General features: G+C 30.2%; 3 protein-coding genes and 2 non-coding genes across 5 annotated transcripts; 3 read left to right on the forward strand and 2 right to left on the reverse strand.

The window, feature by feature from the left end:
• The first annotated feature begins 1,712 nt into the window (after positions 1 to 1,712).
• PKNH_0215500 lies at positions 1,713 to 1,785 on the forward strand. Its single transcript has one exon. It is a non-coding gene; the product is annotated as a tRNA-Val (tRNA).
• A 1,100-nt stretch (positions 1,786 to 2,885) lies between these two features.
• Positions 2,886 to 2,957, reverse strand: PKNH_0215600. Its single transcript has one exon. It is a non-coding gene; the product is annotated as a tRNA-Thr (tRNA).
• A 2,436-nt stretch (positions 2,958 to 5,393) lies between these two features.
• PKNH_0215700 (uncharacterized protein) lies at positions 5,394 to 5,978 on the forward strand (the record flags this gene model as incomplete). Its single annotated transcript, XM_039113793.1, has 2 exons — positions 5,394 to 5,696; positions 5,898 to 5,978. The coding sequence occupies 2 exons, from the start codon at positions 5,394 to 5,396 to the stop codon at positions 5,976 to 5,978; spliced, it is 384 nt and encodes a 127-aa protein (XP_038969409.1).
• Positions 5,979 to 7,376: 1,398 nt separating this feature from the next.
• PKNH_0215800 (conserved Plasmodium protein, unknown function) lies at positions 7,377 to 8,165 on the reverse strand (the record flags this gene model as incomplete). Its single annotated transcript, XM_002257791.1, has 1 exon — positions 7,377 to 8,165. The coding sequence occupies one exon, from the start codon at positions 8,163 to 8,165 to the stop codon at positions 7,377 to 7,379; it is 789 nt and encodes a 262-aa protein (XP_002257827.1).
• A 3,171-nt stretch (positions 8,166 to 11,336) lies between these two features.
• On the forward strand, positions 11,337 to 13,152 carry PKNH_0215900 (Plasmodium exported protein, unknown function; the record flags this gene model as incomplete). Its single annotated transcript, XM_002257792.1, has 2 exons — positions 11,337 to 11,453; positions 11,812 to 13,152. 2 exons carry the CDS (start codon positions 11,337 to 11,339, stop codon positions 13,150 to 13,152), a joined length of 1,458 nt encoding a protein of 485 aa, XP_002257828.1.
• Between the last annotated feature and the right edge of the window lie 4,099 nt (positions 13,153 to 17,251).

Raw genomic sequence — 17,251 nt, forward strand, 5'->3', positions numbered from 1 at the left:
CCCTCATAATAATTAATGTTGTAAATTCACATAAGATGAAAGGGTTTTCCTTTATCCCCACTAGGAGTAACTCAACATACTCCCTCCATTTTGCAGAATTATTCGTTAATCTGTTATAGTTTGTGTAAAAAACGTGAAACAGGCAAAAGGAAAAAAATATAAGGGAAAGAGGGGCAAGAAATACCATAAAAAAATAATCATAGAAAGAAAAAGAGCAGATTATTCCTTTTGTTGTAATTTTCCCTCTTTATTTTCACAGTTTTAAGTTATTTGTATGAATGTGTGCGTAAATATATATATTTTACCGCGCGCATACACGACCGAATGGATACGGGAACCTCCCCCTATAAGCCAAATGTGAATGCTTTCAAGTGTATGCCATAAAATTGAGGGGAAAACATAACATGCGTAGTAAATTTTACTAACCTTTGAAGTTTCTGACGACATATTTTTGTGGGAAGGGAAAAAAGGAAAGGTCCAAAATGTTGCGCCTGCGTATGCACGTGTGAATGTGTACAGATTTATATGGACGTATTTCACACGGAAGGAAATACGTATTTCTCGAGAACGTGAGCTAGTGATTACCCACAACAGAAGCAATTTTTTCTTTTAAGCATAGCATGCCCGATGGAAAAAATTTAATGAACCAATTAGGTTCATCGTGGGATGTGCATTCAAAGAAAAAGGAAAAACATTTATAGACTTATTTAGCTCATAAGAATAAAGCTATAATAATATGAAGTACATTTTGTAGGAAAAAAATTCTCAAACGAATTAAGGTTTCTTACCGTATTTCACTTAAAGTCCAGTCGTATCTTTTTACGCTGGACATATACAAACACATAAACACACTACATTTGATGAACCCATAAAAGAGCATCCCTTTTAAGTTTCAGGTGATAACGTAAAAATAGGTAATTGGTATTATCACATAAGTGTCTTTCCCCCCCTCCCCATTGCCATGCAATGAAGGTGTTATATGATTGCATATAAATAAAATAAGGAAATCTGTATATTCACGTTTCAAATAAAACTGTGTCCACACTGCATAGGTGTAAAAGGGAAATGCTACTTATAAGAACATTTTCTCCTTATTATATAAAATTTAAACAAATGTGAATCTGTTATGAACCACCCATAGACTTATATGAACTAACATGCTTACTTGGTTAATATTAGTTTAGTGCCTTTTTTTAGGGAAAGTAAAATTCCGTGGTCCCTTAAAGTTTTTGCACTAAAATTAAATTAGATGTGCTATTCACGCACTCTTTTTTCATTTTTTTTTTTTTTCTGCACCATGGTGAACACATTCGCACTAAGGAAGAATTTGCTAATTGAGAAGAGTAAATTATGTTTTTACTTGCGAATATAAAAGGGTATAACCATGTAAATTCGTTGCTATTTATCGTATACGAAAGATCCCCTGTAGAATTTACAAACCAAAGGGACGATTTTATTGACAAAATAACATTTTTTTTTTTTTTTTTAAAGTGAGTTTTTGCCTATAGGAGTGAAGTTTTTACGAATATGATTATATGCGCTCTAAGGAGGGAAAAATTAATTTCAATAATACTGTAATATGTATGCACTTTTGCAGCAACGTATACCTGAAAAGAGAAGTAAAGGTACAGTGGAAAAATAGTTGGTTCAAAAATGAAGCATAAGGTAATCGAATCGAATATTTATTAGAGAAGCAAGAAGTAGCCTATCATGCGGGCATGGTCTAGTGGTTATGACGCCTGCTTTACACGCAGGAGATCCCGAGTTCGATCCTCGGTGCCCGTACTTTTTTGCCATTTTTTTAAATTTAAAAAAAAAAAATTTTAAATTGAGAAAATGCCTTTAACGTTATAGATGATAAAGAAACAAACGCGAAGAGATAAAATGAATATTTTCATTTTATCACTATTTTAAGAAATATGAAAATGTCCCCAAATCAATTGTTCCAGTTATGCGTTTTGTCGTTGCTCAAGCGCACTTAAATTGCTTTAAATTTATTTTACTAATTCAAAAGGGAGAAAGGCAAGTTATTTATTGTGATGACTCCTTATATCAAGAATATTTCCAAATTATGCCATAAAATTATTCCACGTCGCGTATTTTTTAGCGTAGTACTTCTTTTCTAATTGGTTTGCGGAAAGAAGTTTGAGAAGGTGTACATATATATGCATACCAAGATGTATGCACTTGTGTCCATTCATAAAGCGCATTTGTGCGTTATAAACGTGGGAATGAAGTAATATATATGGCTACCTATCTTTGCGCCTTTAAAGTGATGAATACTCGTCACGTGGTACTAATTTGAACTGGAATTTATTCATTTATTACAAATATAATAATGTCACACGCACGAACGTATATGTAAATACGCGAATTGATTTGTAGGTACACAATTATGTATGACAAGAAATATCCTTTTTAAATGATTTTCTTGAATCGCTTGAGAAATTTTTACAGTTAACTAAAAGGAAAACTTCAAGCGTGTTGTGATAAATCAGTAGTGGAAAAAAATTGAACATACAGTGATGGTTAAAGGAAAAAAAAGTTCCACATTGAAACATATCCTTATTGTTTCTACTTTAAGAGGGTGATAATATCCAACATTGAAGCGCTGCGTTAAAATATGAATTGTTGAAAGGATGAATATTATAAATGGTGGGTTATATAAGAAAATGTGATAAATGAAAAATATACATTTTTGTGAAGAATGGAGCATAAATTGCTCCATTTTATTAAAATAGTACAGGAATATTTTTGAGTTCAAAGTAACTAATTTTTTTTTTTTTTTTTTTTTTTTTGCTTAGCTTAAAAAAAAATAATTATTCCATAATTTAAATGAAATTTTATATGACTGTAAAATTTTTTCTCCGTTTGAGGGAAAAAATAGCCACCTGGGAGGATCGAACTCCCGACCTTTGGTTTACAAGACCAACGCACTACCACTGTGCTAAGGTGGCAATAGTGGATTTTCCACCTTTATTACTATTATCATTTAGCAGAACAAAATAGAAAAATTATTGCACGTTTAATGGGTTAATACTGATGAATTTATGCACAGAAGAAAGAAAAAAAATAAACAAATGAAATAAAAAAATTCTTCATTATGTAGGTGCTTATCCCCTTTCTTAAAAGCGCATTTGAAAATTCTTTTTTTTCATTACTTTGTATGTGTTAAAATTAACAAAATATTGCTACCTGAAAATGCGGAAGTGGCATTCTTTTTCTTTTTTCCAGTTTACTTCTTTCATTTGCACTTTCCCTAACACTTAAGTTACCAATTTTCTTATTTAAAGAAAAGATATTTCTCCGTTTGGGGGTTCAAAGGAATATCAAATTGGTGAAGAGATTTTATAGAGGGCACTCATGTCACACTTGCATTTTATCAGAAAATACATTCTCCGTTTTGTAGCGAAAAAAAAAAAAAAATTCACTCGAAGTTGCTATGACGCTCGATATTAGGTATATTGCGTCACATTGCAGATGCACGTGTGTGTAAATGCATATCATTTCTACTTATTTTTATTTCTTTCTGGAAACATTAAGAGCGTATTTGTCTGTTACACATGGATACGAATTAATATATGTGCACCTTGATGGGTAAATGAATCCTCTGTGTGATGAGTGCACATCAAATAAAAAACCCGTCAGTGGAATGATCATGTAATTCTTTTCCTAGTTTAATCATTTGGACATGGTAACTTTTTTTTTTTTTTTTTTTTTTTCTGAAGTGTCTCGTGGTTGGTATGTATATATTTTGACAAGCTCCAATGAGATGAGTTAATATTTAAGGGTTCATGGTATTGTTTATAGGACCGCAATTCTTTTGATTATTAGTACACATATATTTGTTTCTATGGCCAGAAATATATTTATTTAACATCTTCTTTGAAGCATTTTTTTAAGGCTTTATATGGGACAATCTAATAAGAAAGTGCAACGTAACGCATATGACAACGAACCTAACAGGTGAAAAACCGATCCAATGAAAATAACATGGAAAGAATAATCAAAGTCAATGGTAACAGTTAAAATCGCCTTCAATAAGGTGACCAATGGCGAATAGGTATACATAAGTGCATGAATATACACCCATACCAAAATATGTGACATGTTATGTTCAATAATCCTCCTTATGTGCAAGGTTTAAAAAAGAAAAAATTGATATTCACGAAATAGGGCAATTTTTATTTCGCTTTTCTGCAACAGTTATTATTTTTTTTTTTTACATTTGGAGTAATGATAAATAAATGTCAGGGACATGGGCAACGCTGATTCGGTGGGCTAAAAAACAACCAAACAAGGTGAGAGAAAAAAAATATATGAAAAGGCCTGTAATAACTTTTGCCTTATATTCTTGTTGCAGCTCTGTTCTTTCACAAGTAAACATTTTTAATTTCGAAATGAAAAAAACACTTTAATTAGTACTTCTAATGTGCACTAGAATGCTTCAATAAGGAGAAATTAATTGTTGTAGAACAGTTTTTTATTGATTTATTATTATTATTATTTTTTTATTTTATTTTATTTTATTTGAAGTACTAAGTATTTTGATGTTATGTGTTTTTAAGTTGAGCGCATAATTCTTGTTTAGTATAGTGGCAGAATAAATCTTTTTTTTTTTTTTTCTTTTAATAAAAAAATCCTTATTTTTTTAAAACTATTTCCTTACTACCCGTTGTAGTTTATTTTATAATGATAAAAGAATGATTTTTTTTTTCTCTTTCTTCTTCATATTACTATATTTTTCTATTTAAAAGGCCAACGCACAAATAAGAAGATTAAACCTTTTGAAAGTATTCTTAGCTTTGTTCTATGCGAACGTTAATAATTATATATGCGTAAATGGGCAGTATAACAAATGAACGTATAAAATGAACAGGTTTTTCTGGAGCTCTTTTTAATTTTTCTAACTACTTATAATTTTTTTTAAAAAGAATTCTGGAAAAAAAGGAGTAAGTTCAAATTTTAAAAGTTAGTGCCCATAATGGTTGCAATTTGACGTATGTTAATTATTTTTTTATTCAATTATACTATTAATTTTAGCATCCGATGCGTTAATATTGCCAGGAAGGAGGCCTTTTCAATGTAGCGTAAGAATAGAGGCGAATTCAATATTGATAGCAACAGTACATTTTTTTCAGTACATTTAAGAATTCATCTTTATTAGTCTCCTTTTTATTAAGTGATATAGAAATTTGCCATATATCGCTACTTTCATGTGTCGCCAAAAAAGAGTGTCCAGTTCGCAGGAAGGCATCCCGACAAGGGCGAACAACCTGTCCATGTAAACACGTTCATGTACATATATACATCTGTACATTTGGACGTGGACCAATATCACACTATGCACTACACAATCGTGAACAGTAGAAACTACTGCACATCTTCGCAAAATGGAACGAGAAGGAGTCATGGATAGGGGAAAGACAGAGGAGAATTCCTTTGAAAAAATTAAGGGCATTAATAATGAAGATTTCAAATTCGATGATCCTTTCACCGAGAAAATTACAAATGACAGTAAGTTATTTGACGAGGCAGAGTACTCCTCATCACATGTAGGCAAGGAGGAGGAAGCGTATATACGGAAAAGGCAAATCGGAAAAAAAATTAAAAAAGTAAACAATACCAGCAAAATTATGGAAGTGAGATTCTATATATTTCTGGTTCTTTTAATTTGTTTCTATTCCCTTTTAGTGGTAAGACCTGATTTTTTCGTATCGCAAAGAAAATTGAATGCGTGCATATGGTGCGTACATTTCTCCCCTTCGCGATTCTTCTGCTTCATACATTGTTTGTTAATTGATAGGTAGTTAATAACAAATGAAAAGTAATAATAGCAGTCAGTCAGACTTTTTTGTAAAATGACTTCATTTTTTTTTTTTTTTTTCCCATTTCAGAACATTATTCGGAAGGGATTGGGCCTTGTTTCCGTAGCACATCGGTTAATGCATTCACATTCCGGAAATATTTCAATGTAGAGATAAAAGTGGGCTACCATTTTCCTGAGCATGATTGCTGTATTAGTTCTGGGAAGAGGAGCAAAGTTCGTAGGTTCTTTTCTACATGCCACTGGATTGAACACATTAGAACTGCGCTTCGTTTGAGGGTCCAAAAAAAAAGTAGAAATGTCCAAAAGTGTGAAGAATGTAGGGGCAAATTGATGGAATGCAGTCCCGTATTAATGAAGAAGAAACAACTATTTAAAGGGTTAATATCAGGAGAATTATAAACATAAATACCAAAAAATTGCATAAAAAAAAAAAGTGTTCGTGTAGAAATGATGACACGCGCTTCAGCCTTCTATTCATTCGTAGAGAATGACGTTAAGTGTTTTTATTTTTGTGCATTTGTGTAAAGACTGTTTAGGCTCAACTGAGCTACTCAATTGCGCTTTTTTTTTTTTTTTTTAGTACTTTTTTCCCTTTTTTAAGTATACCTAATTGTACAGTCGCTTGCTTTTTTGTTAACTGTAGAAAGGTGGCAAACTTAGACGCTGGTATGCTTATATGTTTTTTTTAAAAAGGGGGGGATTAGTTGGTTAAGAGTACGAGCATCCTCAGATGAATAGATAACTGTACACATGCTTAGTATAAAAAGGAAAAACTTCATTTTTTTATTTATTAACATGTTGAAAATACGGTTAATACAAAATGAGAAAAAAGGGGACAAAAGGCCTAATGAGGTCGTCTTTATTTTATCCCCACATACATTCAAACATAAAACGATTGAGACGAATATGGTGGATGTAAACGCGTTCACTCAGAAGTGCAAAGACAGAGAAGGTAATTATTATACAGTAAAAAGGGGGGGTACGGAATATTTATTTTTTTTTTTTAAATTGAGAAGAAATTAATCGCCAGCGCATCAAATTAATATTGCACACAAAGGAGGGAAGGGAATATATATATTTATATATAACAAAACGGAGCCTATTGGGGTGAGGCACTCTTTTTATAATGAAAAAGGTGAAACAATGATGTAATAATATGCGATGCATGATGGCCCTTAAAGGTAGACCATTTGGTGTTTACATTCATAGGGATTGACAATTCTTTTCGAAATTAAATACGTTCTTCCTATTTTTCTTACTTTACTATATTCTTCTTAATTTCCACAAAAGTAAGGTTCACCTTGGTGTTCTTAATATGCGCTAGCTCGTCTTCGCCATATGAACAATACCACGTTTGATCAGTGCAACTTGTGCATATGAAAAGAGGAGACCGGTGTAGAAGACACCTAACACATGTATATAACTATAAATTAATCATCAGGGCATTTACCATGCGATACTCCTTTGCTTGATCCTAGGAGTGAAGTTTTTATAAGTCCATCCTTTTCTTGGGAATTACTTACTACTATGGATTCCTTCTCTGTGGTTATTTTTCCTTTAGTTTTTCCCATTCCTCCACAGATGAATCGAGAAATTTGAAGTACTCTTGTTTGAAAGGGTCCTTATAGGTTTGAATTAATGAGGCCTTTAAGGTATCATAGATTTCCTTGCATGAACTAGAAATAGTTCTTAAATGCAAAATCGAGACATGCAACATGTAATCCTTTATTTTTAGGGTATATAAAATATCATTAAAATAATCGACCCATAAATTCCATTTGACTTTTTTCCATTGGGGATCAAAATTTTTTGTTAATTCGTTATGAGCCCAATTACTATGAGCATTTTCAAAGGCTGCATTAAATTGTCTATCTCTATATTCATAATATTCTGTTCTGTAGGAATCACAATATTCATCATGCACTACTTGTTCTATTTTTTTCACTTCATTTTTTTTATGTAATTCATCGAGGATGTACTCAGCTGTATCTTCAATATATTCCTTTGAAATTTTTATTTTATTTCTTTCTGCATTTTCGTTAAGAACTTTAACTAAAATGTCTTTGGAATTTAGGAGAAGTTGTATTTCTGGGCTATTTATTTTTTTGAAGTGTTCATTGGCTAAATGGACCATTTCATATTTAAACTTAATGAATTTTAGATACGTATCAAAGTTTTCAAACTTATCAATATGATTAATAGACAAAATTTTGTTTATGTTTTCTTGACTTAAGGGGAGGCCTGATAGCCTCTCTCCCTTTGTTGTTGTGCATGGAAAAAACGAACTGAAAACCAGGTGGTACAGAAAAATTGAAAATATATTCCAAATGGTCATTTTTTAACGAATAATGCATAAGTTAAAAAGGGGGGAGAAAAAGAAAAAGTGATGTGGTGCTATTTTAGAATGATACTCATATTACAGAATGGAAAAGCGACTAATCATCATTCCTCGCGTTCTTCTTTACGGTTGAGTGTCAGAAGGGGAAAATTCATCTGTTATTCGTAATGTACTTTTGGAAGTTTGGTCATTGTAGCACGGTCATTACGGATTTGACTTTTCAATTTGTTTTCCCCTTTTTCTTGTTTTTATCTTTTTTTTTTTTTTTTTTTTTTTTCCTTTTGGAGGTAATTCATAAGTCGAATGTGTTCGATGTTTTGAAAATTTAGGACAGTTCTGCACTTGGTCCGACGAAAATTTCGTTCAACTTGAATTCCGCTGTTGACACTTTATTTTTTTTCATTACATTTTTTTTTTTTTTTTTTTTACTTCCTTTTAGAGGACATATTTGCAGCATTTTTCATTTCAGTTCAGCAAAATTTGCACTGGCATTTGTCACTAAAGTAAAGGTATATAAAAGATATCCATTATAGTGGGAAGGTAAAAAATGAAAATGTAAATATGTGCACAAAATTGCAGTTGATTAATTTTCATGCCTCTTTCCCCAAGAGGAACATGAATTATCGAAGAACTCAATACTGTTCTAAGTTTTTATTCCTTAAAAACACGAAAATGGGAAATATTTCATTTTAAGAGACAACGGAATCGCTTTTTGTTGTTTGTCTGTACATGCACTGTTGTGTACATATAAACATATGCATATATGAATGAAAAAGAGCAAATTTTTTTAAAGTACGTTGCTGAATGAAATACTTAGTAATTATCCAGGAGAAAATTATGTTTTACGAAAACGTGAAACGTTATTCGCTACATCATATATAAGAGAATTGTTTTTATTATCATTTTGTCGATTTTTATTTTTTTTATAATAAACCGCTGTATAGACATAGTTATCTAAAATATTTTCCACTTTTTATACATAGGGAAAACAAAAATGTCGTAAAAAAATAACATTCTTCAAATTTTTCTAACGTTATAAATTGTATGCTGCTCCCAAAGGTGTGTTCTTTAATTTTCCTCACGATGTAACTGCTATAATACTCTGATGAAATGAATATAGAAAAAAAAAAAAAGGGGGGGTCGTTATAATAATATGAACAGACACGCGGTGTTATCCACCTGGAGTAGCTTGCATTGTTGACTTGGGCACTATCGAGGACATAAAACGTATGTTTTAACCTTAATATATTTACACACAAATATGATGCTAATAAGAGAGAAAAAACCATCAAATTGCTCCTTCCTTCGTTATAACATTCAACAAGGCATTTTGCCTAGCTTTTAAAAAACCAACAAGAAATATTCCATTTGTAAAGAACTCACATCTTCGTAAGTATGAACGATATCATATATATCGCGGTGGGATTGTTCTTACATATATATTTTTTTAAATAAAATAAGGAATGCAGCTTTGTGGTATACTACAAGTTCAGCAGCCAGAAGAAGGGTCTTCTGTCCTATTACTATTTCTACGAGTTCCTTTTTATTTATTATTACTACTACTATTGCTATAGCTATTACTATTATTATTACTATTATTATTACTATTATTATTACTATTATTATTACTATTATTACTATTATTATTACTATTATTACTATTATTATTACTATTATTATTACTATTATTATTACTATTATTATTACTATTATTATTACTTTTTTTTTTTCCCATTTTAGTACATTTTTTTCCCCATTTAAATTACACTTTTGTGCATTTATAACGAACTTCCCATGCAGTGAAAAAAAGATTCGCGTTTTTTCAAATGGTAAATTTTTGGCATATCTATTTTTTTTCCTAACAGTAATAGGTAATTTAATAGGAAGGATGATATTAGGGATGACGGCGATGACGATGACAACAATGGCAGTGCTAATGCGTAAAGTCTAACTTTCCTAAAATTCAATATTCCCATTCAGACCACATTTAATGCGCTATTTTGCTAAGTGGCATTAACGCACATGAAAAAGGGGTTGCAGAAAATGGTATGCGTATACAATTGAACGTACAAAAATTATGTGTGTACAGATAACTTGCATTAGATGTACGAGCATATAGCATATATCCCATTCGCAAAGAAAAGGGGGAGAATATTCTTACGTGGAACAAAAAGAAAAAAATATATATATATATATTCTTTAAATATTGTAAAAATAAAATAATTACTTAACGCATTGAATATGTAATCCTTTTAAATAACCTGCCCTTGGTCAATATTTAAAAGGACAATTATATTTTTTGTGGATTTTCAATTTTTTATAATAGTATTTTTCCATTACTACTTCGAACTCCAAGTCTATAGAGTCGAATAGGAATATAAAATAAATCATAAAATCTGGAAATGCACTAAAGTCTAATTATTCCGAAATTACGTAAATCTTAAAATGGAATTATTTCAATTCTTTATATACAAATGTTGTTTAAAGATATTATAATAAAATAAATAAATTTGTGTTCCTTTTTAGCACCATATGTCGCCCCGTATATATATACATGCCGTATTCTTTTTTCAGGGAATATTTAAGAATAATGCGCATTCTATAATTATGCAAAAAAAAGGGGGGAAAAAAAAAAAAAAAAAAAAAAAAAAAAAGGAACGATAGAGTGAAATAATATTCGGAACAGTTAAGTATGCAAATATAATAATTTATTTATTAACTCCTGAGGAATAATGAAAATTTGGGCTTATAGGTAAAAAATATTTACCATGATATTTTAACATATTTATAATTTCATTAGAATTTTTTTTTAAGTTAAACTGAATTTATTATGCATTCTTTATCATAAATTGGTTTCTTGTATAAGTAAAAATACGTGTAACTTTAAAGGAAAAAATAAAAATAAAATAATTTAACATATTTAAAAAGAAATATATGTAAGGAAAAAAAAAAAAAAAGAACACTCTATTCTTTTAAATTTCATTACCAATTTAAAAATCAAAGTGGGATTACTTTTACTAAATTTTAATATTTAAAATTTTAATTATTCTTAAATATTAAATATTTTAGCATTCTGATTAAAAAAAAAAAAAAAAAAGTAATCATAAATAATAAAGAAAAACTATTACGTAAAGATTTTTAGATATTATAATTTTTTCCTTAGAAAAAATGGCTGCTCTAAGCAAATACAATAATAATAGGGGGAAAAGGAACATTTTCCCCTTGGCCGTGAAAGTTTTCACCTTTGCCGGAATTGTAGCTTGTTCCTTCCAAAACTACGAAAATGTAAGGAAAAAGAGATTATGATAATGAAGATGTGAAAATGAAAGCAGAAAAGGGAGTTTAAATTTTCTGTTTCTCATTACCACATATATATATATATATATATATATATATATATATATATATATATATATATATATATATACATACATACGTATGTATGTGTATTTATATACATATATGCTTAATATGTATATGTCGTATGTGTGCTGTGCCTTATGTGATGAGGAAAGAAATCGTATCGTGTGAAAAAAAAAATGATCAATGTGTAACCCTTAAGGAAATGCATTTCATCTAGATATTCCCCCAACATGTGTGCATTTTTTTCTTTACCCTTCCTTTTGCTATGTCAAATTTTTAGGACTCATATACCATGTCATACAGGAGGAGCAACGAATACAATGCTTCATCATATGAGACAAGGTTCAACAGAATATTAGCTGAGGCCACCGACGCTCCCGCTTCTGATACTGCTGACGCCGCTACTAAGGAAGAAGAACCAGCCCAAAAAAATATCCTCGAAGAAATGATAGGTAATCTTGTAGATAGTGCATGCGAACAATACGAGAAGGAAGTGAAACCAAAGTATGATGAAATAGCAACTTCCATTAAAGAAAATTACGAGAAAGACATGAAGCCTAAGATAGAAGAAATTAAGAAAAAAATTAAAGATAATTACGAAGAAGGTTTAAAAGGAACAATAGATGGCTTAAGAGATAAAATAAAGGAATTTGAAAAGGAGATCGCAGAATTATGTACAGAGGATGAATCAAGTACCAACAACTTAATCGATGTTGAATTAAATTTCAGTGACGAATTTGATATTCCATCTGTTGATGATGTTGCTGAGGATCTCCTTGATCAATTAGATGACTCTCAATGGTCCATTCATAAAAAGTACGAAGATTTAAGAGATGAATTTATTACCAAATTGAAGGATATTCAAAAGGAAGTAAAACCAAAGATTGATGAGCTTACACAGAAATATTTGGATGAACTCGAAATGGAAATGAAACCAAAAATTGATCAGTTAGCTTCCGCCATAAAAGACATCCAAAATGAAATTAAACCTCAATTTGATGATATTAAGGAAAAGTTATTAAATGATATTCAAGAAGAAGTTAAGCCCAAAATGCAAGAGTTCGCGGATAAAATTTCCAATCTCGAAAAAGAAATCCTTCCACACATTAATAAATTCGCTGATAAAATTAAGGATATCGAAAAAGATGTTCAACCCCAAATTGATGATTTAAAAGCTAAATTTAAAGATCTTGAAAAGGATGTAAAACCCAAAGTTGAAGACTTTGCATCCAAACTAAATATCGATATTGATGAGGACATAAAAAAGAAAATTCAGAATATTGTGAATAAAGTAAGAACTGATGTTGAAGATGAAGTGAAACATAAAATTGAAGATTTCGCATGCAGGGTGAGAATTGATATTGAGCGAGATATGAAACCAACTGTTGATGAATTAAGAAAAGTCGTTGTAGAAAAGTTAAACGAAATTGATCAAGATTATGTGCCAGTATTTGAACAATCCCTAAAAGATGGATTCGAAAAGATCTGTGAAAATATACCAGTGAAGAAGGAAGATATCTTTGAAGTTCAGAAAACTATTACAGAGAACTTAAAGGCGTGCAAAGAAACCGTCAACTCGGTGATCAATGGAAGTTTTTTACGTGGATTTAGATTGTTATAAAAAGATAATTACTGGAAATAAATATATGTTATATATATATTAGGTGCATACATTGCACATGTCACATATTGTATATATATATGTGTACACTTTTACGTGACTGGACCGTTAGCTGTATGCACGAATATACACGTGCATGCGCATGGGCACAGTTTAATCGTTCTGATTTAGCATATTTTTACAACCTTTTCTATTGTAAAATATAAATATAGTTTCGTTTTTTCCGTGTTATATTTATTTATATATATATATGCTTATTGTGTCATACATATGTCATGCGTGACTCCTTTGAAAGGGCTTATTTTTTTTTTTAGTTAAATACATGGAATGCATGATTGGTTGCATATACAGTTACATTAACACGTGCAAGAGAAACTTAACATTTCTATAAAACGAAAAAAGAAAATTTCATCAAGATATGATAATATATATGAATGCGTTCAATAGATGGCCTTTTTTTATGCCCTCTTCCCCGCATCGTGTATTACAATTCGCTATATTTGAAATCGAAAATTTAGCATAGCAACGATAATATTCCTATATAAATATTATGGATTGTATCCTTATCTTTTTATTGCTACGAAGTAGGAGACGCCGTTGGAATTTTATTTTCTCCCTATCATGTATACCTTTTTTAATATGCATCTTTTCGATGTTTATTTTTAACGATATTTTTTTGCGCGTTATAATTTCCGTCGTATCATGTCTGTGATTTAGTTATATCAGCAATGTGCATACAGAAGTCGCGAATGCTATACAAATAATATATGTACATATTTATATTTTTTTTAAGGAGCTTCATTTTTATAACGTATGTATATTTAGATTTATTTTTCTCGATAATTACAAAAAGATGTTAAAAATGTCTTTCAATGATTCATGAAGCACAATATTCCATTGTATAAAGATAAAACAACTTTAGTTAATTAATTATAAGCAATAAGAGGAAGTTATAAAGCAAGCAGTGCATATTTAGAAGCTTAAGTAGGAGCAGGAGGAATGTATTTTTCGCTCAATATGCACACATATACTATATGTACATATGCATATTCAGTGGTATGTATAAACGCCTTAATACAAACACTCTTTTTACGGAAGTGTGTTTATCAATTTGTTTTCATTCCAATGCCGCATATATATTTAGTATCTTAGATTTTCAGTTTCGTTAATTAATCTGTATGTGCGTTGCATGTTTAATTATAATGTAAAATGAGCTAAAAAATTAATTTCGCTTTTACGGGTTCCCATTTATGTGCATGATAAGTTGCAAGCATCTCGAAAAATGGGCGGAGACTGTGCTCTTAATAAGCATGAGGAGAATCAAGGAAAAATCTAGTTCAAATGATTTCACGCCATATGAGTGTCTATCTTTCTACTTCTCTGTAATAACATATTTTATTATATTTTCAAAAGAGAGGAAGAAAAAAAAAAAAAAAAAAAAAAAAAATAGGAAAATTATTTAGGATGTTGTCTAACGTTATACTACGCGAATTTACATTTCCAGTTCATTGAATTTACAAAAACTATTCTTAAAATCATTTTGGCATGCGAACTAGTGTTTAACTGTGCAATACTTTGCACGGGCATTCCCCTTATCATTGAAGAAAGGATGTATATTATAGTAAAGAAAAAGGTAAACTATTTTTTCGCAATTGGGGGATACTCAAATGGATGTAACATCTTTTCTTAGTAAAAAAGATAGCCAAAGGTGAATTGGAAGTAAGAAGGAAATAAAGCAAAAAAAATACGTATTTTATAACATTACCTTTTAAGTAAAATTTTTTGCTTAATTAAGTAATCCTAAATTCATATTTCTAACATGATCAGTTTCTAAATTTGCGCGGTTCTATGTTGCTAGATATGTATTTAAAAATATTTCTACCTGTTTAGGAATCATTTTTTTTATAACTTTTTCCTTCACCCACATGTTAACCACGCGGATTAGCGAAATTCGAACAACTGGCCGAAAACCGTACCCCAGACATATATCGTTACGCCGCGAAATCGCAACGAAGGGAAAAGATACAAACGCGACAACATGAGTTCGACTACCCCAACAGATGACGGCCTTGATGACAAAAGCAGAGCAGCGGTATGATTATTAATGCGTGTGCGCTGAACAAATTGCAACTCGAGAAAGTTCATATGAGTGTCAATTCGGATGAATAAGCGAGTCATGTCAGACATATTAAGACCTGCGCGAATTAAGCGCACTCTTGTTTACCACCCCTGCATAGAGCTGTGTGCATATGTCGTGGTAAACATGTTTTATGTGAAGTGTATCGCCCCCTCGGGGTGATACCATACCAGTGCGCACGTACCAGCGTGTACATGATTCCCCCCCCCTATTTGTGTCCCCTTAGCAGGTATTGTTAGACTTACAAGAAAAAGGGTAGCGATAAAAGGAAAACTTTAAGGTGATGGGCATGTGCTTCAATAAGCACGTCCCCCCAATAGGGCACCAGCTAAGTTCCACAGGAAAAAAAGTGCGTTGAGGCTTACAGTTCCTTTCATATTATAGTACATCTTTGCATAAAGCATGGACAAATGAGAATTCTTTCTACGTTATACACCGTAAATTCATCTAAAAAAAAATAAGAAAAATAAACAAAAGAATATTTAGAATAAAATAAAACATACGTTATTAATACCGTTTTATATACTATGCTGAGTTTTCTTTTTGCCTAAACTGTACAATCCTTTTTTTTTTTTTTTAATCTATATATTATAACAATGTATTCTTTATTTTTTACGAGAAGATTTGTAGCATGTAAGAACGTTAATTGGAAATTTTTTGGCGAAGCGGGTAAAAGTAAAATATTAAAAATAAATTACCAAAATTTTATATTCAGAAGGTATTCTTTAAGATTAAAAATTAAAAGTGATATAATAACGCTTTTTTATCTTTCTTTCTTATTCATGTTTTTTTACTGTTTTATTTATTATTTAAAAAGATAAAAAATATATATTTTTTATAAAAAGTATGCTTTCTATTTCTATACACTAAAATACAATTCGTTCTAAAATTAAAATTTTTTTTTAACCATTTTGATGATGTAGCAATTTTTAAATATATGTAGTATAATAGGAGCACAATTTTATATTATATATCCCCAAATTGCTGCATGTGTGCATCATATTTTTCAATAAATAAAAACATATTTAAAATTATTTTTATTTTTATTATCATATTATATATAAAAATTGCGCTTATTTTAATTACAGAAGGGAAAAACGTTTTACGTATAATATTATTATATCTGTAGTTCAGATTTTTTTATTAATTTTTTATGCAATTTATTTTATAATTTGCATTTTTCAGAGGAAAATATATATTTATATTTCTTTTAATAATTTCTACGTTTCTTCGTAAATTTTTACACGGTATCTCTAAAGAGTTTCCTATATATATTTTTTAAATTTAAAGTACATTTTTAAGCATAAGCAAATATAATAATTTTAACGTTCTCTCGCTTCTGCTCATACTTTTCCATTCCCTGCATTATGTTATTATTATATGCATTTTCCAGTTTTATAATAATAATAATAATAATTTTTTTTTTTTTTTTACTTTAACTTTTTTTTTTACTGTATAATTTCGCTTGATCATATATACCGTATTTCTGTTTTTTATCCTGAACTTATTCTCGCCCGCATTTCTATAGTCGCATGTGCATAATTTGAAATTTTCCTTTTATCTACGTATTTTGTTTCGTCTTTCATCGTTAATGTTACAATATATTTACATAGTAGTGCATGTATCGCGGCCAAAGTATATTTTATACTTTCTTATTCTTGTAAAAGAAAGCTACAATTTTCTAACATTAAAATCTAGCATACTCTTTATTTTTCACTTGCCGAGAGCTTGTTGAAAATCAAACCAAAGAGTGCCTAGGTATATATATACTACTTACGTATCTATATACCTATATATGTATATGCGAAGATTTGCCTATTCGATTATATTCCTAACTCTGAATGCCCCCTGGTTGATTCATTATTATGTAATAAAATGAGGCCCCTGAGGACAACCTTTTTTATCACGAAGTAAAAGTTATGTCAAGAACTTTGCTTTGGCCTAAGGAAATATATAAAATAT

This window comes from Plasmodium knowlesi (genome assembly GCF_000006355.2).
Source record: "Plasmodium knowlesi strain H genome assembly, chromosome: 2".
NCBI classification, from domain to species: Eukaryota; Apicomplexa; class Aconoidasida; order Haemosporida; family Plasmodiidae; genus Plasmodium; species Plasmodium knowlesi.